This window comes from Peromyscus californicus, unplaced genomic scaffold, assembly GCF_007827085.1.
Source record: "Peromyscus californicus insignis strain IS unplaced genomic scaffold, ASM782708v3 Scaffold_23__1_contigs__length_62951481, whole genome shotgun sequence".
NCBI classification, from domain to species: domain Eukaryota; kingdom Metazoa; phylum Chordata; class Mammalia; order Rodentia; family Cricetidae; genus Peromyscus; species Peromyscus californicus.
Window position 1 is genome coordinate 47,520,557 of NW_026294534.1, and position 24,974 is coordinate 47,545,530.

The 24,974-nt window shown below is 40.9% G+C and overlaps 1 protein-coding gene across 1 annotated transcript; it reads left to right on the forward strand.

The window, feature by feature from the left end:
• The first annotated feature begins 618 nt into the window (after positions 1-618).
• On the forward strand, positions 619-21,083 carry Scrg1 (stimulator of chondrogenesis 1). The gene is made up of 3 exons (XM_052752324.1): positions 619-777; positions 17,959-18,211; positions 20,908-21,083. Exons 2-3 carry the CDS (start codon positions 17,970-17,972, stop codon positions 20,960-20,962), a joined length of 297 nt encoding a protein of 98 aa, XP_052608284.1. The 5' UTR covers positions 619-777; positions 17,959-17,969; the 3' UTR covers positions 20,963-21,083.
• Positions 21,084-24,974: the final 3,891 nt, after the last annotated feature.

Below are 24,974 nucleotides of genomic sequence, written 5' to 3' on the forward strand. Positions count from 1 at the left end.
AGGCAGGAGGATCACTGCAAGTTTGAAGCCAACATGGTCTACATAGCAAGATCTAGACCAGCCAGGGCTATACAGTGAGACCCGATCTCAACAAACTAACCGAAAGATAGTTAAATAGAGGTTAGAATTTCTAGAATTTTACTCTTTGTTCAAAAATATGATCAATTCCTTTTGTGTCCTTTTTTTTCTGAGACCCAAATAATTTTCTGTTTATTTATTTATCTTTGCTTTCATCAAATGGGTAAATGATGGAAGGATGAAATATGAACTTGAAAATACCTTTATCAAAATGTTGTAAGTTATATAAATGGTGAGGGACACCATGAGGGGACAAGAGACCCTCGCCTTTCTTCCTAAGTAACATATCCTCTGCTTCGTCCCCTTTCCTCCCTCCACCCACCCCCAAACTTCTCTTAAAGTAAAAGTCCCTCTGTGTTCTTTTTAAATCCTAAGGTTTCAAATTTTATTGCTCCAAGACTCTGCACCACGGAGGTTCTTGTATAGACTAGTTATTTCCCTCTGTGAAGAAACTGCTTAGTTCATTCTGCTTTGGAAGAGTCAAGAGAGGCAGTTCTTGTCTCTTTCCACTCCCCTTCTCCCCTCCTTCCTGACTGGAGCAGAGACTGTCAATCCCAGGCAGAGACAAGGCAGACAAAGGTCCATTTGTAAGAAGCCTCCTTCCAACATCTCCTCTCTCTCTCCTTTGCCCAGACTAGCCAGAGAGCTGGAGCATTTAAGAAGACTCTTCTGCCAATAAGACTGGAAAGAAAGAAAAAGGTATGACATTTTCTCTATGCAAACATTTTATAGCATTTACTCTCTTTTAAACTGCTGCTGTGGATGGGAGCAGAAATATGTGTGTGTGCGGAATGGAGGGGGGAAGACATGGAGACTGAGTAGTCTTCTGAGGAAATAGTACGTGCACTTTGAAAGAGATGGGTCCTGAGATAAAGCAAAAGAAGCTAGTCAAAACAGGGATGCAAATGTGGGTCCTTGATGGGGAAAGTCATTGGACCAAATATTCGAGAAGAGACGATTGCTCACTCTCCTTCATTTAATATGCAAATAGACTCTGCATCTAGTCCCCCTGCCCCTCAGAATTAGATGTGAGTGTTGAAGTACAGAAGAGCGCTCTGTCGATCCCCTACATGAAGTTAACTGCAATGTTAAAGAAAGCAAATGGTTTTGCTTTTAGAAGCTACGATTCCTGAAAAGAAACTAGTAGCAACGTGTAACACAAAGAAGGAAATTCATTGACTGCATCCTTGGTGTTCTCACCATGGAACACAGCACAGAGTCTGCACATGCGAACCTTGAGATGGAGAGAACACTCTCCCTTCAGGACTTAGAAAAATACCTCCTGAAGGTTTCTTGACTCAGTTAACTTGCACGGGCTATGGGAAGCTTTCCCCATGATTGGTCCTTTTCTCCTCTGATGAGTTATTGTGGTCAGAAAAAAAATTAAAATGCTGCAAGATCGAGTGTTAGCATCATCCCATAGCGTGCTCTGATAAGCCTGAAGGCAGATCTCCTTCAGTGATGATGTAGACTGCTTTCCTAAGACTGAAGATATCTTCAGGACCTACGCTGCCACGTATGGTACTGGAATTGTTAAAAGGCTTATCCGTTTCCCATGCCATTTCTGTTCCTTTGCATTTGAGATATTTCACCTCAGAATTTAACTGTCCTAGCACAACCCCCCTTTAAGAAAAGGAGAGTTTTTTAAATAACTGGTTTTTTTTTTTCCAGTGCCCAAGAAAGCCCAGCTAGGACAACAGTTTTAATCTCTCCCAATTATCATTTTGAAATTTCAAAGCGTCAAACATTCGGGGCTGGAGTTGTCCATCGGGTTTGCGGGCTTACTTCTCTCCCGTTAGTCATTGACAGACATCTGAAAACGGACCCCCCTTGCAGCCTAATCCATCAACGCTGGTTTATTCCACTGCTCTGAACACCAGTTCCCAGAACTGACATCAGCTGCCTGGGTGAACGCTCCACCACAACCAGCTGAATGCTTAAACTACATTGCCCTGTTAGTTTTGGCCATTAAATAGCTTAGTTTATTTTTTTTTATAATGTCTCCATTTAACTCCAGCCATTCAAAAGCTTGCCAAAAACTCTCACAGAACTAAACTTTGAGCGAGGCTCCCTTCCAAATGACAGTGCAATGATTTGGTGCTTATGTGGATATGCCTTTTTTGTAATTCTGCATCCTCCGTGGTGATTTTTTTTTTCCTGACAAAATGTATGATGGGTGTATGTAAATATCTAAGTATACCAATATTGGGTATAAGTGGTACATACAACATTAGGAACAATGTTAAGGTCACCAAATTGAATTTTTTAGAAAACCAAATGCATGACCAATCTCAAAGGCTCTCCTGTTCCTCCAGTTCTACAGTCTTTGACTGAGCTTTCTTGCAAGTTGAATGTTCTCCAGGAAGAATTTTAAGCACATGTGCATGGACTAAAAGAGGAAAAAATGGAGAGTAATTTCCTTCAAAATGACCAGTCTTCTCGCTTTGGCTGGCATTTGAAAAACATAAAGTTTCCAAGGATCGTGGTTGGTGATTCTTGGTTTAAAAAAAAAATGACAAATATATTCAGGGAACAAACCAGCCTGGATGCTTTTCCATTTGTTATGTAAGAATTAAAAGTATTTATCTGAACCTAACTAAGGAAAGGAGGAGAAGGCTTCAGTTACAACATGTAATTTCTAAAGTGTTTAAAAAAAATTAGGAAAAAAATCCTACCATAGGTGCCTGCCAGGCATGGAACTTTCCATTGCTGTAGACTGAGCCTTGGCCAGAAACACACACTACTTTGTGCCCTGGCACAGATGTGAGGTCCATGGTATGGCAAACACCGGCTTTTCCAGAAATGTATTTGCTATTCCTTAAGAGAAAGTTTCCATTTATTTTCTGAGTCAAGCATTGAATCAGGTGCTGGAGTGATTTTTAAAAAAAAAATGTTTTTAAGTTCCAGTACTTGTCTTCACAATGCTGGCATCTCTTCTTCAAGCCCAGACCACCCCACATCCCCTCTTGCCTTCTTGGTCTACACTCTCTCCTTGTCAGGTGCATAGCTCTCATGGCCATCAATAAATATCCTGCTTACTCTCACATGTCTAGGGCCAACCTTGACTTTTTAGGATCATCTTCCTGAATTACTCACCATTTTCATTTAGATATTGTGGTGGTTTGAAGGAAAAAATGGCCCCCAAAGGGAGCGGAACTATTAGGAGGTATGGTCTTGTTGGAGGAAGTGTGTCACTGTGGGGGTGGGCTTTGAGCTGTCCTATGCTCAAATTACTCCCAGTGAGACAGACCACTTCCTATTGCCTGCAAGATCTAGGACTCTCAGCTACCTCTCCAGCACCATGTCTGCCTGCACACTGCCATGTCCCACCATGATAATGAACTGAACCTCTGAAACTGTAGGTGAGCCAGCCCCAATTAAATGTTTCCTTTATAAGAGTTGCCATGGTCATGGTGTCTCTTCACAGCAATAAAAACCCTAACTAATACAGAAGTTATGGCCATTTCAAATTTAATTATTACCAAAGTATTATTCTTGAAGTTCTATGAAATTGGTTCCTTCCAGTTAAAAAAAGTGTGTGTGTGTGTGTGTGTGTGTGTGTGTGTGTGTGTGTGTGTGTACACCACAAATGTGATTCCCCAGAGTTACAGATGGTTTGTGAGTTGCTTGACATGGGTGCTGGGAACTCAACGAGGTTCTTCTGTAAGAGCAGGAAATGCTCTTACCTGCATATCCATCTCTCCAGCACCTTTGTATTCTTTTAAAAATATTTATTTTGTTTATATGTACATCTGTAATAGAAGCTCAAAGGAGCAAGCTTCAGTAAATATCTAATTCAATACAGATTTTCTCAGCTTTCCACTCACTGGTCCTTTGAACTTAGACCTATCATCTTGTGACCTTGTACTTTCCCAGTCTCCTCCATAGTTTATAATTTCTTTCTCTTGACTTATCTAACTTACCTTCTACATAGTACATATATGATTGAGTTTCCCTGGATTTTGCCTCTGGCTCATTTTCTGGGTTTTTTTTGTTTGTTTGTTTTGTTTGTTTGTTTTTTTGGTTTTTCGATACAGGGTTTCTCTGTGTAGCTTTGCTGTCTATCCTGGATCTCACCCAGGCTAGCCTCGAACTCACAGAGATCCACCTGATTCTGCCTCCTGAGTGCTGGGATTAAAGATGTGCACCACCACTACCTGGCCACTTTCTTCTTATTAACATCATTATGCATGCACCACCAAACTGAATAGAAATCTGCAATGCCATCAACAGTCCTCTCTATACTAAGACACTAGTTGGTATTTTATTCTGTTTTTCTTTTTTTCTGTATGTTCCATGCATCTATAATGAATAAATCAATATTTAGTTATTTTTAAAACTATGTTTGTTTGTTTTTTTAATGCCATGCTGTGGTGGCACACACTTCTAATCCCAGTACTCAGGAGGCAGAGGCAGGCAGATCTCTGAGTTAGAGGCCAGTCTGGTCTACAGAGCAAGTTTTGGGATAGCCAGGACCACACAGAAAAACCCTACCTTGAAAATGCAAAACCAAACAAACAAAAACCAACCAACAACAACAAAAACAAAATGTTTTTTTTCCCCAAAAGGGATGTGTGTGTGTGTGTGTGTGTGTGTGTGTGTGTGTGTGTGTGTGTGTGTGTATCACATTGTGCAGGTTCCTTCAGAGGCCAGAAGAGGGCTCAGATCTCCTGGAACAGGAGTTACAGGCAGTTGTGAGCTGCTTGATATGGATGCTGGGAATTGAATTCCAGTACTCTGAAAGAACAGTAAAGGATTTTAACTGCTAAACCATCTCTCCAGTCCTAAAAAGTGTGTGTTTGTGTATTTTTTTTTTGTGTGTGTATTTGTGTAGTGTGTAGTGTGTGTGTGTGTGTGTGTGTGTGTGTGTGTGTGTGTGGACATCCAAGGATAACTTATAGGAACCAGTTCTTTCCTTGTACCATGTGTGGATCCTGGGGATAAAACTCAGGTCAGGTAATCTCTCCCCAGGATAGAATTTGATGGCAAGTGTCCTTACCCACTGAGCCACCTCACCAGCCCAGATTTGTGTCTTATCCAAAGCTTTCCATAGCGCTTTTCACAGAACCACCCTCACAGCCAGCTGCCTCGCTCTGTGTTTCCATAGCGCTCGTGTTTAATTTGTACTACAAGAGCTTCGAATCCAGCTAAGTAATGTCTCGATAGTATCAATACTCAATCACTCCCTGGGTGGAGTTAGTGGTGGAGACTATCCTTGTTATTTTTATTTTCTCGAACTCCTCTGGTGTTCTTGGTTCTTCCAACAGTTCTTGTTGGAAAGGAAACACTAAAAAAATATTTGTTTGGTTAAGCAAGATAAACTAGCTTGCCTCTCTTTTCCCTTCTCGGACACAATTATTCAGGAACTATATTAATGAATCCCCCAACTAGTGCATCCTGTGACTCCCCCACCCCAGCCCCCATCCTTAGTGCTGACTGTACTTCCCGTGAACACTCTTGCTAGCTTGTTCTTGATCTGGGAATCTACAGTTATCCGACAAAGACATGGATCAGGTCTTGAAGAAAACAATCCCAGGTTTTATTTCAGCAGCTGTATTTTATCTAGAACAAAAAAAGAAAAGGATTATGCCAGAAATAAAAAGAGCAGCCTGAGTGTTTCACTGTGCAGACTTTAATGACTCCTATTTATATTTTGGGATCCATCCAGTTGCCACTAATCTTATGCAAGTGGCAGGAACCGGAGGACCAAACCTCAGTTAAGGGAGGGTAATAGACAAAGCATGACTTTGATAATTTAGCTTAAATATTGAAATTACCAAGGAGGAATACAGCTGATATTTAGAATTTGCAAGATGTGGGTGTCCCCTTCCCATTTCTCTAAAGATGGGTACATACAGTAGGAGCACTAAAGAGTTCTGTTTCTGCTCAATATGGAGTAATAGAAAACAGGTTTATCTGTTTCACAAAAACAGTACAAAATAAAACAAAGGGGTGTGTGTGTGTGTGTGTGTGAAATGAACATCTGTGGAGATAATGGGTGTTGAGTCAGGAAGGATACTGATCCCTGAGACAAAAGAGGAAAGCCCTAACGTGTCCCCACCACTTCCTTAAGACAGCCCCTAGGCTGCAGCTCAGGGAAAGAAAACTCAGAGCCCCGAACTGAGAGTCATCCATGGTGGCTAGAGATCATACATCAGAATACCAAACACAAGACAGCTGCCCAGAGAGAAAACTCTGGAGGTCTTCAGGGAGCCCTACCTACTCAGATATTGGGCAAAAAACTGACCAGTGTATCCACATGAGAAAATTATCCACGCTCCAAGGGAAAAATCCAATAGGATTAGGAAATAGAGTACCTGGCTACTCACACAGGGTCAGGAATGGTTAGTCATGGCAATACTGAAACAAAATATAAATATTTTATTAGGCATTGAGTTGAACACTTGGGAGGATTTAATCTCAATGAAGAATAATTATCCCCAGACTGAACACTGTTCTCGAACCATCTAACAAACCATAAGAGTAAGACCCAAGAGAGTAAAATTGTTTCCAAGTATTTCAGCTACTTCCTAGAACAAAGTATAGGAATAGTTTTAAGAATATAAAAATATATAGCATCCAATTAGTCTTCAATGTTTGATATTCAGCAGAAGATTACCAAGCATGCAAAGAAGCAAGAAACATGGGCTGGAAAGTAGAACAGTGGCAGAATGTTTGCCCAGCACCTATTAGGTCTTGGGTTCAAACCCCAGTACCACCACCCAAGAAATTCTAACTCACAGGAAAACAATTGATCAACTGAAATCAAAGCAGAACAGATGAAAACACCAGGATTAGTGGACAAGACATTAAGTGTACCTTTTTAAAGTACTGAAAAAAATCTGTCCATCTCTTAAACTACAGTCAGGAAATCTACCTTTCAAAACCAAAGGTAAAATAGAAACATTTTCAGAAACACAAAAATTGAAAGAATTAGTTGGAAGCAAAGTTGAACTACTGGAAGATTAAAGGGTGCCCTTCATTTGACGAATATATACTGTTTTGTTTTGGTTTTTGTTTTTTGTTTGTTTGTTTGTTTGTTTGTTTTTCGAGACAGGGTTTCTCTGTTCAGCTTTGCACCTTTCCTGGAACTCACTCTGTAGCCCAGGCTGGCCTCGAACAAACAGAGATCCACCAGGCTCTGCCTCCTGAGTGCTGGGATTAGAGGCGTGTGCCACCACCGCCCAGCAAGGGTGCCCTTCATATAGCCAAACTCTACCAGATAGAACTATGGGTCTTATGACGTTGAAATGACTGCATGGGTAAATGTATATGTTTCTCATTAGTTAAATTCTTAAAATATAATTGAGTGGTGAACAATATATACTGAGATGCTTATAACATACACATGAGTAAAATGTCTAAATACACACTAAAGGCAAGACCAAACCAGGGAAATACAAGTGACAGTGATATCAGCAAGATGGCACACTGAGAGGACCTTGTTCTTGGTCATAGAGACACCAATTTAACAACTCCTGGGTTAATTTCCTCTTTGTGAGAAATCCCATATTCAGTAGCATGACTTCTATACCCCGGGTGAGTACATACCACATAAAAACAGACAGGAAAGGTGGAGACACAGTCTCAACATAATCTACGCTGCTAGCACAGTGTCCTATGCAATCGGGAGGGAAACCCCAGCTCAGCTTTTCCCTGAAGAGTAAAGGAAGGAATTGGACCATGCAGCTAATCTCCTAACTTTTCCTGGTCCTACCACAGGAGCTGGCTTCTGTCTTTCTTACTCAGAATGCTAATCAGGCTAGTGTGTACTAGTTCCCAGGGAGCTATACAAAACAAAAAAACATGAAGTCATTAATCACAGAGCAGGAAGAAAACCCAGAGCACATTTCTTAGGGGATGGCAAGAATCAGACCACGTATATAACCTTGCATGTGTTCTTGGTGTGATCGAATGGATTGTGTAGCTAGAGTTTTCCTGCCTGGCCCACAGTCAGGACAAATCTCTCTCACCTGCCAGTCCCACAGCCACTCAAACCCAACCAAGTAAACACAGAGACTTATATTGCTTATAAACTGTATGGCCATGGTAGGCTTCTTGCTAACTGTTCTTACAGCTTAAATTAATCCATTTCTATAAATCTATACCCTGCCATGTGGCTCGTGGCTTACGGGCATCTTCACATGCTGTTTGTCATCATGGCGGCTGGCAGTGTCTCTCCGACTCAGCCTTCCACTTCCCAGCTTTATTCTCCTCCTTGTCCCGCCTATACTTCCTGCCTAGCCAATGGCCAATCAGTGTTTTATTTATTGACCAATCAGAGCAACACATTTGCCATACAGAACATCCCACAGCAGGATTGGCTTTGGCTATGCTTGTCTTTGAGCAGTGACAGAGGCAAGCATCTACTACATTCATAGCTACAAAGAAAACACTGAAATTTAAACAGGAGTGCGTCTCTGTGGCTCTTGTCCTCAGCAAAACATATAATAAATAAGTAAAGAGATCCAGTACCCAGCTTTTACTTGGAGACAGGAGAGTTGGACCACACATCAACATTCTACCTTCCTGAGCGTTACTCAGGGGATTGGCTCCCATCTCATGCTGTGAGATGTCCTGTATGCTGTAAATATATGTTGCTATGATTGATTGATAAATAAAACGCTGATTGGACAGTAGCCAGGCAGGAAGGTTAGTGTAGGAGGGACGAGGAGGAGGAGAATGCTGAGAGGTAGAAGGCTGAGGCTGAGAGACGCTGCCAGCTGCCACCATGAAAAGCGAGATATAAGGTACTGGTAAGCCATGAGCCACGTGGCAACTTACAGACTAATAGATATGGGTTAATTTGAGATATAGGAACTAGATAGCAAGAAGCCTAAGCCTTTAGGCAAAACAGTTTAAATAATATAAGTGTCTGTGTGTTTATTTTATAAGTGGGCTGCGGGACTGCCGGGGATTGGCGGGAGCTGGAGAGAAACTCTCCAGCTACAATCTCACCTGTCTTGAAGCATGGATAAACATATTCTAGAAACCCACAGACAGCTTAGAGCAAAGACAGTGGTTGGGACAATCACAAAGGTAGAAAACTCACACATGAAGTCCTTCTCTTGTACAAAGCTGATTCATCAAAACTGGGAAAGGTGATAAGTATTGTTTTATTTGTTTAAATCAAATGTGCAGATATTAATATGCATACACACATGTCAATGAAAATGAAAAATAGGGAAACAGAATTCAAACTAAATAACAAGATGAAAATCTAGAAATTGATCATAAGGACAGGGAGATATACGAATTACTTGACAGAGAATTTAAAATAGCATCACAGGACTGGAGATTCAGTTGAGAAGTTGCCAAGAGTGCATGATGCTCTTGCAGAGAACCTGAATTCATATCCTAGTACTCACATAGGCAGAACACAACCTCCTGTAACTTCAGTTCCAGAGGGTCCAACACCCTGTTCTGGCATCTCCAGGCATCTGTACACACATGTCTCACACACACACACATACACACACACACACACACAATGTAAAAATATCTTCTTGGAGGGTAGATCATATGTTAAATATTCTTAACATAATAAGGTAAACAATGGACATTTGAAATAGAAAGCTACAAATAATTAAACATGAAGGTATGGAAAAATATGTTCATGAAGCTAAAGATCCAATATTATAAGGGTCAATGCAATTTCAATAAAAATTCCACCAGGGTTTTCCTATAGAAATTAGCAAATAAATTCATGCACAAATACAAAGGACCTAGCCTTGCCAAACAAACAAACAAAACAAAACAACACATAAAGACTTTCTGAAAGAACAAAGTTACAGGGCTTACTCTAACTGATTCAAAGAATCGCTACAGGGTGACAGGAATTAAATCTTTAGTTTGGTCTGGGCAGTGGTGATGATGTACGGCTCTCACTCAGGAGGCAGAGGCAGGCAGATCTCTGTGAGTTCGAGGCCAACCTGGTCTACAGAGCGAGTTCCAGGACAGGCTCCAAAACTACACAGGGGAACCCTGTCTTGAAAAAAAAACACAAAACAAACAAACAAACAACAACAACAAAACCCATTTCAGTTGGGAATGAAAACACACAAGTAGAGGAACTGAAAAAGAATGGGCATGGGAAGAAGCCCACATCTATGTAAAAGTGAACATGAGCCTGGGATTGAGTCAATGAGCAGCATTCCTCCAAGGTTCTCCTCTAGTACCTGCCTGGGGTTTCAGCTCTGACTTTGTACTCACAAATGCCAATACATTTGACGAAGGCAAAGGAGATTCAGTGGAGAAAAGAAGCAACCTGTTAAACATCTAGTACAGACATTATTGGATAACTACATTAAAAAAATAAACTTGAATTCATATGATGCACTGCTTACAATGAACTAAAATAGACCCCAAATGTAAAACCTAGAACTAAAAAATTTGTAGAAAACATAGAACAAAACCTTTGTGAACTTTGGAAAGGCAATGATTTCTTAGATAAAATAAACAAACAAAACAAAAAAACAAAAAACGTGATCCATAGAAGAATCAAATACTAAATTATACTTTACCGATTTTGAGAATTTTAGTTCTTTGGAAATCTTTGCTAAGATTAAATTGAAAGGCATAGATAAAAGCAAATATATCTAATAAAGAATTTATATCCAGAATGTGTGAAGAACTCTCAAAATTTGACGAGATAAGGCCTGGTTTGCTTTCTGTTGCTGTGGTGAAAACCATCACCAGAAGCAGCTTAGGCAGGCAAGGGTTTCTTTCATCTAGATAACAGTTCATTCCTGGCGGAAGTCAGGGCACACACACACTCAAGGCAGAAACCTAAGGACAGGAACTAAGCGGAACCTCGGAGGAATGCTGCTTACTGGCTTGCCCCAGCCCTACGTTCAACTGTCTTTCTTGTATCACCTCCTGGACCTTCTGCAGGGGAGGGGTTACTGTCGACAGTGGACCGGGCCCTCCACGTCAATTAACAATCAAGAAGATTCCACACAGATGTACCTACAGGCCAATCTGAAGGAGGCATTTGCTTAACTGAGGCTCCCTCCCAACTGACTCTGGTTTACATCACATTGCCAAACAAACCAGCAGGATAAGCAACCCAGTTACCTTTTTCTATCTTTTATTTATTTTTCTCCTTTCTCCTCCTTCCTTTCTCTTCTTCCTTTTTGGTGCCTATACTTTGGTAAAAATCAAGGGATTGAGGAACTATGTAAAAATGTTTTAGCACACTCTTTTTTTGGTATGAGTGCTCTATCTGCATGTATCCCTGCAGGCCAGAAGAGAGCATCAGATCCCATAATAGATGATTGTGAGCCACCATGTGGTTACTGGGAATTGAACTCAGGACCTCTGGAAGAGCTACCAATGCTCTTAAACGCTAAGCCATCTCTCCAGCCCAGCATACTTTTTTTTTAAAGATAGGATTTCACTGGTTTTTTTTTTTTTTTTGCTTGGCCTAGAACTTGCTATATAGCATACATAGCCTTAATGTATTGATCCATCTACCTCTGTCTCCCTAGTATTGTGATTACAGCATACACAACTATGCCCAGCCATAATCCAATTTTTTTTTAGATGAGCAACAGAATTGAAATGCAATTTTTTTTTTTTAATTTTTTTAATTTTCCGGAGCTGAGGACCGAACCCAGGGCCTTGTGCTTGGTAGACAAGCGCTCTACCACTGAGCTAAATCCCCAACCCCTGTTTTGTTTTTCAAGACAGGGTTTCTCTGAATAGCTCTGGCTGTCCTGGAATTCCCTCTGTAAACCAGACTCACCTCGAACTCGGAGATCCGCCTGCCTCTGCTTCCCAAGTGCTAGATTAAAGGTGCGCAGCCACTGTCCTGAAATGTAATTTCTACAATTACATTTATTTCTTTATTTTGGGGTGGGGCTGTCAGAACACAACTTACAAGAGTCAGTTCTCCTCCTTCCACTAGGTAGGTCCCAAGGCTTGGTGACAAACACTTTCATCTGCTGAGGCATCTCACCAGCCCGGGAACATATTCCTCACCCAAAAAAACACACCAGAAAAAAAAAATGAATGCATAAAAAGAGACTCAACATCAACAGTGAATAAGAAATGACAATATAAACCAATGCGATACCATTATATGTGAGTTAAAATACCTAAGATGTAAAGCGTGACCAAATCAGGAGTTGGAGGCTGTGGAGAAACAGCACAGCTGGTGGGAATATAAAATGGCAGAACCACTTCGTAAAAGTTTGATAGTTTATTTATTTATTTATTTATTTATTTATTTATTTATTTATTTTCGAGACAGGGTTTCTCTGTGTAGCTTTGGTGCCTGTCCTGGATCTCAGTCTGTAGACCAGGCTGGCCTCGAACTCACAGTGATTCATCTAGCTCTAACCCTGAGGAGTGCTGGGATTAAAGGCATGCGCCACCACTGCCCGGCCCTAATAGTTTATTTAAAAGTAAAAATATACTAAGGGCTGGGGGCAATAGCGCTGCTGATAGAGTGCTTGCCATGTAAACACAATAACGTGACCTGAGTCTGAACCCCAGAACCCATGTGGGAAAGAAGTCATGCACAGCAATGCGTGCTTATAATCTTATCACTGGGGAGGTGGAGATCAGAGGCCCATTGGAGCTCCCTGGCCAGCCAGCCTAACTGATTGGCAAGCCCCAGACCCAATGAGAGATCCTGTCTCAAGAACCTAGGTGGGGGCTGGAGAGCTGGCTCAGCAGTTAAGAGCACCTGGTGCCCTTGCAGCTGGGCAAGGTTGTGTGTGCCTTAATCACAATACTAAGAAGGTGAAGGTAGATGGATCAATACATTAAGACTGTGTATGCTATATAGCGAGTTCTAGGCCAAGCAAAAAACAGTGAAATCCTGTCTTTAAAAAAGTGTGCTAAAACATTTTCACATAGTTTTTCAATCCCTTGATTTTTCCAAAGAATCTTGCTCAGTCCTCAGCACCCATATGGTGGCTCATGAAAATTCATAAATACGGTTCCAGGGCATCCAACAGGTATGCACATGGTACATACACATACAGGCATACAGGCAAAACATACACATAAAGTAAAATAAATTAACAAAAAGAAGAACCAAGCTGGATGGTTCCTGAGGAGTGACACCAAGGTTGAACTACGGCCTCCACCATCCAAGCCAGCTAGCTAGTCCACATGTCCATATTTGCCCAAGAGTAGTAAATGCCCTGATCTTACAAAGACTCATACAGAAGTGTTCTCAGTACTTTCATTATGACTACCCCAAATTGAAAATGACACAAATGTTCATTAGCAGGCAAATGGATAGACAATGTGTAGCACACACAATGAAATACTTAGCAATAAAACATCTAAACCTCAAAACTACTGTACTGAGATAACCCACATAAAAGGTTGTATGGTTTCATATTTACTATTTTATATAAAATTCTAGACTATGAATATTATCTGTGGCTTCAGAAAGCACAGCAGTGGTTGCTGGATGGGATGGGTCACAAGGAGGGATGGACAACAAAAAGGATGTGGGGAAACAGGGGCAATTATATGATTAATGTCTTGACTGTAGTGGCGGCTTCATGGGAAAAAACACATACCCAAATTTAACAAACTATGTTTTTTTTTGAAGTATTTGCAGTTTATCGTATGTCAACTTCACTTCAAAAAAGCTGTAAAAAAAAAAAAATCTTTCCCCAATGAGTGGAACCTGTTAGTTCTACACAAATACTTCCTTAAAGATTGATGGCTGTGATTTTTTTTCCTGCCCCATAGTAAAGGTTCTCAGTGTGATGGCTCCAGTCTTGAAAAGCAAAAAGTGTCGGGGATTACAAGGTTTTGTTTTTGAAAAACTACATCTCCTGGGTATTAGAGAAGGTATTGCAGCAGTTGAGAATGAGAGCACCTCATAGCATTAACATTTTAACCATATGAATACCGTAGGTGTGATGGTACACACACGTGCAATGCCAGCAGTTTCGTGGTGGAGACAGGAAGATCAGGAGTTCAAGCCCAAGCCTGCAACTACGCAGGCCCAGAGCCAGGGTGATGTGCTGCCCCACCCCAATATCCACCTCACCTGTGATCTGCTGGAGCACATGAAGGGACCCAAGGCTGCAGGATCTCCACAGCACAGAGCAACAACAGGATAACCAGGAGGAGTCCCAGTGAGGGCCCAGCATGGATAGTGTAGCAGAAACCAGAGGCCTGGAACCAGATCAGTGACCCCTCTGCAATGAACACTTGCAAGTACACACTTGTGGTCAGCATGGGTTACGTGAGACTCTATTTCAAAACAAAACAAAAGTAAAAATAAATATGAATTTTAATCTACGATCTGTGAAAAGTCCATTTGAAGGTTATAATATATACACATATATGCTAGATTGTGATACACTGTAGAACTAATGTCTCTCTCTATTAAATCAGAGACTGTATAAATAGATCTCATTTTTGTCATTTCTTTTAATAATATTTAAGAATTAGGAATGCCCAATTTTAAAAATTACAAGCCAGGTCAAAGGTAACTAACTCAAATTAGAATATGAAATAAAATCTGAAACTTTTAGGAATATGATTTTTATTCTCTAAACTTAACAAAAAAAAATCAGTCTTTATTCAAAATTTCCTATCTTACCTAAGACGAGTTACTCATAAGCTGTATCTAGTCATTGGAGATCTCTCACTTTTAATCTCCTTTCAGCAATACTGTTTTCTTTCAAAGTGCAAGACTTGGACAAACACGCACATGTCCACTCTTGTCTCGTGTGTGTGTGTGTGTGTGTGTGTGTGTGTGTGTGTGTGTGTGTGTGTGGTGTGTAAATGGCTATAGATAATGAGACCAGAAGGAGAACAGAAGAGAGGAAAAAGAGATCATAAGGAAGGGGCGAGGGAAGAAGACGGTAATAGAATATATAAGACAAGGCAGAAAGGGGACTCGGGAGGGAGAGTACAGGAGTGGGGAATGGAAGTGTACACCGGGTGGGGGGATGGGAAGAGAAGGGCAACGAAGCAAGTGTGTATGAGAACACCACATTGAAACCAATTGTTCCGTATGTTAATGAAAAACAAATATTCTTTTTTATTTCTGGATTTTTATTTGACTTTGTAGTAAAAAAAGAAACAGTAGGTATCTTCAGCCATTAAAATTCACAAGTGACTAAACCCCTCCTGCTCAAACCACCTGGGGTTGTGTTCCCAGGAGCCCACCCACTGAGATCACTCTCCGATCCATACATTCTTTCCCATTTGGTCTTTTGTCTCGCTAGGTTATGATATTTTTATTTTGTAGAAGAGACTCATGGACAGGAGAGCATCATAGTCTAAAATGTTTCTTTTTTTCCTCCTTCCTTTTATTTATTCTTTGTGTCTTTCACATCATGAATCTCCATCCCATTCATTTCCCTATCCCTTGGTATCCACCCTTGCAAACTGTACCCCCCCACCACACACACACACAAAAATAAAATAAAATGAATTTAGGAGAAAAAAGAAAGAGAGAAGGAAAAGCTCAATATCACCATGGAAGCTGTGGTGTGACACAGTGAGTCACGCAGTAAACCCTTTCATCCATATATATCTTTATTTGCAAGTGTTCCTTGCAGAGAGTCACTGATCTGGTTCCAGGCCTCTGGTTTCTGCTACACTATCCATGCTGGGTCCTCTCTGGAACTCCTCTTGGTTATCCTGCTGCTGTCCTGTGTTGTGGAAATCCTGCAGCTTTGGGGTCTGCAGGACCGGTCCCTTCATGTGCTCCAGCATAACACAGATGGGGGTGGATGTTGGGGTGGGCCAACGTATCACCCTGGTTCTGGGTCTGGGCAGTTGCAGGATTGGTCAGCCCAGCAGCTCTCCCTTGTCCTCACCACCAGGGTGAGCTCTCCTGCATTGTCCTGTCGAGTTGACTCTTGCAGCATCGTGGTGTAGGGGCCATTTTCCCACTGTTGCAGCTGATGAGGGGCAGGGCCCCGCTCTCCTCATGACCTCAAGGCCAATTCTCCCACTTGCCTCAGGCATTGAGGGGTGCAGGTCGGGGGTAGGGTGGCACATGCCTTTAATTCCTGCATTCAGGAGAGACAGGCAGATCTCTGAGTTCGAGGCCAGCCTGATCTATAAAGTGAGTTCCAGGACAGCCAGGGTTACACAGAGAAACCCTATCTTAAGAAAACAAATATCCTTAAAGTGCCATGTGCAAAGAGATGTGCCGTTATCGGCCTTCCTTCTTTATTAGGAAGATATACTGGCATGTTAGCAAAGTGCAGTGTGCCATGCGCATGGCTATGGATGCTAATTCTGAATTCTATACTATGCTATTATCCCTCCTTTACTACAATAAGCTCCGCTCCCTTCAGGTCCAACACAGAACCTAGAGGAGACTGGTTACAGACATGACGAATATCCCAGTCTTGCAGAACCACTATTAAATTATCTCCTGAGGAACTAGACTTGTTTGGTATGGCCACGAAGGTTCAAACCAAGACCGGTGGGTAGAAGCTAAGGAAAATGATTTTACAGTAAGTAAAATAATAGAACTACATCAACAGAGTACATTCACTTAGCAGTTTCCCGTCGTAGGTGGTCATGGCCATACTAGATGATTAAGAAAGAATTCAAGCCTCCATTTTCAATTGCAGATAAATTGTCTATGTGGGTAAAAATTAAAAAGAGAAAAAAAAACAATAAAAGGTTGTAACAAGAATGAGTCCAAAGAATAAATCCGGATATATTTATAGAATATTATCTGTGGGGCTAGGGAGATAGCTCAGAGGTTAAGATCACTGACTGCTCTTCCAGAGGACCTGAGTTCAATTCCCAGCAACCACATGGTGGTTCACAACCATCCGTAATCAGATCTGGCGCCCTCTTCTGTGTACATAATAAATGAAAAAAATATATTATCTGTGAATATTGGCATAAAGAAGTTTTTTATCTCTGTTGGGTGGCACCTAAGCTCTTTGATAATGTTACGGTTCTATAACATAGGAAACATCAACTTTAGTGGGAATCCTAGTCATTTTACAAATGTCTATGAGTTTATATTATCTTAAAAGAAGCTGTTCCTGAGTGACTACACATTAAAAAAAAAAAGTGTGACTTTGGGTACCTTATTAAATGCAGATTCTCCCCCTTAGTAGTTCTCATTCAATACTTTTTCTTGTGTGTGTGCATGGGTACACACTCACTGGCGCACATATGAGTGAGCACAGGCACACGCACGCCGTGACGCCCATGTGGAAGTCAGAGGGCCAGAGGTTTTCTTGGCGGAGTTTTTCTCTCACTGTCTACCTCATTGCCACAGGTCTCCGCTGGTTTTGCGGCTGGGCTGTGTGCTCCAGGCTAGCTGGCCCATGGCTTTTGAGCCATTTGCCTGTCTCTTCCTTCCATCTCATCAAAGGAGTGCTGGAATTACAGACGCATGCTAACACCCTTGGCGGCTTCTTACATGGGTCCCGGGGATGGACCTCAGGTCCTCAGGCTTGTGTGGCTGGTGTCTTGACCCACTTCCTTGAGCTTCACTTTTTTTTACCACACACACCACACCCCCACCACCACCACCACCACCACCACCCAGACAGGGTTTCTCTGTGTAGCTTTGGAGCCTGTCCTGGAACTCAACTCTGTAGACCAGGCTGGCCTCGGACTCACAGAGATCCTGGCTCCGCCTCCCAAGTGCTGGGTTTAAAGGCGTGTACCACCTCCGCCCGGCCCTTCACTATTTTTTTAAGTGGTGTCCAGACATTTGAATTTTCAGACAAGTGTTTCAAATAAAAAAAAATGTAAGTGGTCCGAAAGTTACACTGTGAGAAACACAAACAGCGTGGAAAAGAAGAACTCTCCTCATATCCAGATTTATGACAGCATGCAAAACTTTATGTTCAGGCGAATCCCACCTTTTAAACAACAAATGCTGACCTATTTTTGTTTGTTATTCCATCTCAGGAACAAAAGCCATGATGAAATCTGTGGTGCTTGTCACCCTGGGGCTCGCTTTGCTGTTAGGAACCCATGCCATGCCTTCAAGTCGCCTTTCTTGCTACAGAAAGATGCTAAAAGATCGCAACTGTCACAACCTTCCAGAGGGCAGGTCGGATCTGACGCCGATCGACACAAGCGTCCAGCATCATTTCTGGGACGGGAAGGGATGTGAGATGATCTGTTACTGCAATTTCAGTGAACTGCTCTGCTGCCCAAAGTAAGGAAACGGAATTTCAAAGTGTGTTGCTATATTCATAGAAAAAGCCTCTTAAAAGATCATCTTTTATTGTCTTATGCTTTTCCAAATGATTAATTTGTAAATAAGTATCTTCAGCTTGCAGCACTGGTATGAAGATAAATTTCCCAGGGAGTTCTCTACACAAATCTTTAAAACACGTACTTTGAAAATCTACATAAATGCATATAATATTGTATGGGCAACTTTAACATATTTTTAGCACTATTCTGTATTTATTTATAAGGTTGTTTCAATTATTTTGTTTTATTGTGATTATAAAAACAACCCAGAAGCACATTTTTTCAGTTTTTTGAATGTTGTAGAAATGTAACGTTCAATGAAGGTTTATTATGTACCAATGATAGTAATAAAGCCTTTGTAGGTATTAATAAATTTCATCCACTCAATAGACTCGTGGTTCAGTTACCATGGTTTTTGTTTTTTTTGGTTTGTTTTTTTTTTTTTTTTTTTTTTTTTTGGTTTTTCGAGACAGGGTTTCTCTGTGTAGCTTTGCGCCTTTCCTGGAACTCACTTGGTAGTCCAGGCTGGCCTCGAACTCACAGAGATCCACCTGGCTCTGCCTCCCGAGTGCTGGGATTAAAGGTGTGCGCCACCACCGCCCCGGCTGTTTTGTTTTTTAGACAAGAGCTCAGCTATAGCTCAAGCTGACTGTAGACCAGGCTGACCTCGAGACCTTGAAAACTCATGGCAAGCCTCCTCCCTCAGCCTCCGAAGTGCTGGGATCACAGCATGAGGTACCAGGCCTGGCTTAGAGCAGCTTCAGAATTGGGTTTGCTGAAATGAATCACTCTCTTAAGTAAACTCAAATCCCAGCTGTTTTCACAACCATCCAAGTTGTGTAGTGTTCTTGTTGATTAACTGTGGTAGAGTTGTGCAGGCGAGAAGATCGGAGTTGGAGGCTAGCCTGGGCTACACAATGAGCCTGTCACAAACGCCAAAAACAAAGCCTAAATAAAGATGTGAAAAAGAATACCTTACCCTGTTCAATTCTATGTTCAGTTCTTACAACAACAACAAACATCTATTGGTAAAATAAATGAATCTCAAAGTTGACATTGTAACATTGAAAAACGATTAATTGGGTTGGGGATTTAGCTCAGTGGTAGAGCACTTGCCTAGCAAGTGCAAGGACCTGGGTTTGGTCCTCAGCTCTGAAAAAAAAAAAAAAGATTAACTTTTTTTTTAGATTAAACAAGTTAATGAACAGCATCAAGTAAATAACTGGGACAGAAAATGTCAGTAAGGGCCATGGGAGGATTTTCCAGCTCCATATATGTTAATTAAAAATTAATAACAATTTACATTTTGGAAAATTGGTATATGTTAATTAAAAAACAAAGGGAGATTTAATCAATAGTTTTAGTTCTTGACTTTAAGATTATTTTCCTTTGATTAAGGACTGTTTTAAATGCTATAATCTTGGACATTTAATACTGTTTCAAATTGCTTTCAACATCTGACATCCTATTTTCAGCCTTCTAAGAAACCTGAAGGTAGAAAAGGCAGATATAAGACTCTTCCTGAGGGAAGGCAGGCTGAGTTGACGGATGACACCTCACGTAACCAGCTAATGTGGCTGTGGAGACAAAAACCCGATTCAGACCCAGCTGGTTCGCAAAGTGGGGTTTCCAGAGCAGTGCCTGTTGAGTGCACACCTGCCCTGGGACCCCAGTGCTGACCAACTGAATCAGAGGCTGCGCAGGGCAGGCCCCGCCATTAGAGGTCAACAAGCCCTCGGGTGGTTTGCAAGCACCATGATGTTTCAGAAACACTGTACTACACGATGCAAGAACGTGTTAATTAACCCCATGAAACACATTTCTATGCTGTAGAATTTAAGTGCCAATCAATATTAAAATGCTTTTTTTTTTCATTATTGGATTAGTAAACCAATTTATTGCAGTGGGCTTGTATTTTCTGATATAACTTTGTGATTATTACTGTTACATTTAAACAGAGGTATAAATATACAGAAACCATTTCTCCTTAACTTTTGAGATTTTTTTTTCCAGTAGCAACAAAATCACTTTGCAAAGTGTGTTTCTAGTAAGTCAGAATCATAACACCCTGTACATACAATTTTATACTATTCTATGCATTTTTTTCATGTTACCTTATACTAGCTTTTCTACCCCAAAAGATAAGAATAGCTTTTAGAACACTTTTATTGCATAAAATTTAGGAAGCTAAGATATTTGAATTAAATATGACAAAAATAATGAATTAAATATGAGAATAAATTTAATAAAATTAAAAAGTTTAGATAAATATAAATATTTTAAAATTTGTTTAATGGTTCTCTAAGTAATGTTTACTGATCCATCTCTTCTTACCCCCAAATTTAAACTTCATAACCCATTTCCACATCAGAGTGAACTCTTTTGGATAAGGTTTTGAAATTATCTATTGTTTCCTTTTATTTATAGACAAATAATAGCATCACATCCATGGTAAATGGGTGAAAGAAAATGCAGTTACCTTTTTGGTCTTTGGGGCTCCTGTGGGAAGTCCTCCTGCTCATCCTTTTGTATTTGGTTCACCTACAATGAGTAGTCTTATCTGAAACCCTGGGAAGCCCCGTCCACTTTCAGTCCAGAAAAGACTAACATACCCCTCAGTTTCCGGCTGAGTTTAACTGGTGCTCTTTCTTTCAGAGATGTCTTCTTTGGACCGAAGATCTCCTTTGTGATCCCCTGCAACAACCACTGAGGATCTGCATGCCTTCTGGAGAACACGGTCCCTAACTTCCCACAAACTGCGTTATATAGTTACAGTTCTGATTTCCACCCAGCATATGAAAGCACAGCGGCAATAAAAGTTATTTCCATTCGGCTTGTCTCTGTGGACGTTATGTTTGGCTAGAAGACTGTTATTTAGGAGGAGTTCACTACATCCAACAAGAGTCCTGTCTCCCAATGGATAGCCACAATCCTGATTCGAAGATAGAAAACTTGGGTTGTTAATTGTGAGTTTTGACCAGGCAAATTGAACAGAGAGAACCAGATAATAAATGAACTTATTGGAAGGGAAGCTACACATTTTTTACTAAAAAGGAAAAGAAGAACCCATCCTTAGGTATTATTACATATGCCTCATCTTTAAGTACATTTTAATTTTGCTGTTTTGAAAAAAACAAAACAACACCTTAAAAATAATATTGTTAGCTCCATTTTTCTAACTCGAATTTAACAAGCAGGATTTGAACGCCATTCAAACATACAGTTGTATCCTTAAGATCATGATATATTTGCCTGAAGTATCATTATTTTTAAGAATTAAAAAAGTGCTTTAATCCCAGCACTCGGGAGGCAGAGGCAGGCGGGTTCCTGGAAACCCAGGAACAGAGGGAGTTCCAGGAAAGGCTCCAAAGCTACACAGAGAAACCCTGTCTTGAAAAACCAAAATAATAATAATAATAATAAATAAATAAAATTTTTAAAGTGCACTTTAAAAGACACAGAGAGAGCTGGCGTGTGACTCGGTTTGGTAGATGCCTGGCAGTATGCAGAGGCCCGGGGTCAAGCCCCAGTACTACACAAATTAAATTTGCTAATCGACAGTTGCAATTCCTCAGCTATGGTTCCGCAGCACTGGCTGTAGCCAGGCAGGAATTCTGTTCCCTCGGGCGCCGGCTCTGTCACAGCCGCTACAGGGAACTTTATCTAGATCTCTATCCCTCTGGAGAACTCAGGATTCAAAGGCTGAGGCGACATTCTTCTCACTCAGAGAGGCTGAAGAGCAAGTAGCTAACCTTCTCTCCTTGCTCCTCCTGCTCAGTCCCCACTTAAGAACCTAGCTACACATGGTTCCCCCCTACCACTTCCTGTCAGCTAATTGCTGACTCAGCCTCTTGCCCCCAGCTTAATTTTATCTAATCAAACAAATGTAACACGTCTTTGCACCATTAAACGAATGTTCCACAGCATAAACGGATCTTAATGAATATCCCACAACAGGATATAGTGGCATATGCCTTCGATCCCAGCACTGGGAACAGGAAGCGAGAAGGATCCCAAGTTTAAGTTTAAGGGCATTCTCAGCTATGTAGACAATTTGAGTCCAGCTACACAGGACCTTACTTAAAAAAAAAAAAAAAAGAAAAGAAAAGAAAGGGAAAAAAAAAGACATTTTCTAATTGTGAGGAGACAGCTTTGTGGTTTAATCTTCTATTTTAAAATATAAGTGTGGACTCATAGTAACCAAAAAAATTAATTTCAGGAATTTCCATTTTATAAAAGCATTACATGCAGGCTAGGCGCTAGCCATTATTAAGATTCTTGGGCTATTAGTAATGCATAAGATAGACATGTCTTCTCAGAACATGTGTTCTAACAAAGCTGTCCTCTTAATAAAGTTATTATTCATAAACATGAAGCCTGTTATAGGGAAACAAAGGGAACTGGAAAAGGACTGTGGGGGAAGTTTGAGACACACCATATCTTGAAGGCAGTTCCGAGATACCATTTAGTGACAGAACAGAAACACTATTCATTGAAGTTCAACCTCGAAGGTCCTGTTTCTGAAGACCCAAACAGAATAGTAACTGGCATCCACTCAACACGAGCGTTACAGGCTGAGTCAAACAACTTTTGGGGTAATCTCAATTCTGTTCCTCTTAAAGAGTCCTCGCATATACCTGTCAGAACATGTTTGTAGATACCACATCATTTAAAATGCATGAAGAAATTCAATTGTTAAAAAAATAAATCAGTTGTCTAAATAGCATGAGATTTAATTGGCCCTTCTTCACTGAATGCACTGGCAATAAAACTAGACTCAACAGGGATGTCTCACCTCCTTTCTGGACCGGTACATCAGACAGCCAAATAAAGAAAATCATCAGGAATCTGTTTCATTTTGTTTTTTCTGACAGGTAAAGTATTAACAATCCATTGTCTATACAAGCGACACAGCAGAATCAAAGCAGATGAGAAGCAACAACTCCTTTAAATAAGCATTTCCTTACTACAATCAAAACCCGAGGAGAAAACACGATTTGAATAAACCATGGGAGGGGGTGGCCCACATCAGTCCTCCCAGCCCTCAGGAGGCAAGGGCAGGGGAATCAGAAGTTCAAGGCCATCCTCAGCTGTACTCTATCTCAAAACAAACAACACAAAAGGAAAAGAAAAAAAAAAGTCTGGAGAGATGGCTTGGCAGATTAAAAGCACTTGCTGCTTTTTTTAGAGGACCTGGGTTTGAGTTCTAACATCCTAAGGTTAAGATGGCTCCTAACCATCTACACCTCAGCTCCAGGTCATCTCTGATACCCTATTCTGATTTCCTAGGGAACCAGGCATGTAAGTGGTGCATAAACATATATGCATGCAAAAAAATTTTTTTAAACATAAGAAAATACTATCTGAAAAAGAAATTCAATGACACTAACTGAATGCATTATAAGACCACACCTCTTTCTTTATATTACCAAGTAAACATAAAGACAACTTGCTTCACAAAATGTTCTCTGACTTGGTCAAAACGCCTTTAAAAGCAAATGCTTGACTCACTTACATTAATGGCTTTAATTGGGTTGTTCTTTAAATGTTACTGCTCTCAGCGAAGGAAACAGATGCCATCTTTCTCCCTGTTCTGTGAGCACGGTGCCAAGGTTTACAGAAGTCAAGTTCTCTCTGATCGTGTTATTAGTGAGCAGCAGACCCAGGTTTGGAATATGGGCAGTCTTAGTGTGGCGTCTAATCTTAACCACTACACTGTTTCAAAACACAGTTTCCTCTCTTCCCTTCTCAGAAGAGCAAGCTTCTGCTCCACAGGACATGGGCTTATATATTAACGATACAGCTCACCAAATGCCTTCTGTGGTTTTGTCTTGGACTTTCCGAATCTTTGTTTTTGTTCTTGGTCCCATGTTGCTGAGTACAAAGTGGACAGCCATACTTAAATAGCTCGTCACTTCCTGATCGCATTCTTCTTTTCCTCGCCATGGTGAGGGGCTCCTCCAGGGTTTGCTCTGCTGCAAACAGTACTGATCCTAAAGGATCAGTGGAGAGTTGAGAGCACCATAGACAACCAAAATAACAGGCAGGGCCTCTCAGGAGGAAGCACAAGGAGCACTAAGCGCAGGTCACTTCGCAGTTTTAACCTCTATAACTGCTAACAGGTTTGAGTTCTTTTTGATGATCATTTTTGAAGAAAAGGAAAGAGCAAATAAAAAGCACAAAACAAGAATGTGCTTCACCAGTGATGGTCAACCTAACAGAGAGAGGTCCAGCGCGAGCAACCTGGCAAGAGAAAGAAATGAAAGGCATCCAAATGGGAAGGGAAATGATGTCTTACATTTAACATGACTATATATAGAATAACCCATCCATATGCGCACGCGCACACACACACACACACACACACACACACACACACACACACACACCCCTAACGCTAATAAACTCAGCACAGTGTAGGGTCAATACACAAAATCAGTTGTTTCTATACCGCTAATGAACAATACAGATAATTAAGAAATCAATTTGATTTAGAATAGCACCATAAGAATAAAATGCCGCCAGGTGGTGGTGGCGCATGCCTTTAATCCCAGCACTCGGGAGGCAGAGCCAGGTGAATCTCTGTGAGTTCGAGGCCAGCCTGGGCTACCAAGTGAGTTTCAGGAAAGGCACAAAGCTACATAGAGAAACCTTGCCTCGAAAAACCAAAAAACCAAACAAACAAAAAAAAAAGAATAAAATGCCTACCAATAAATTTAACC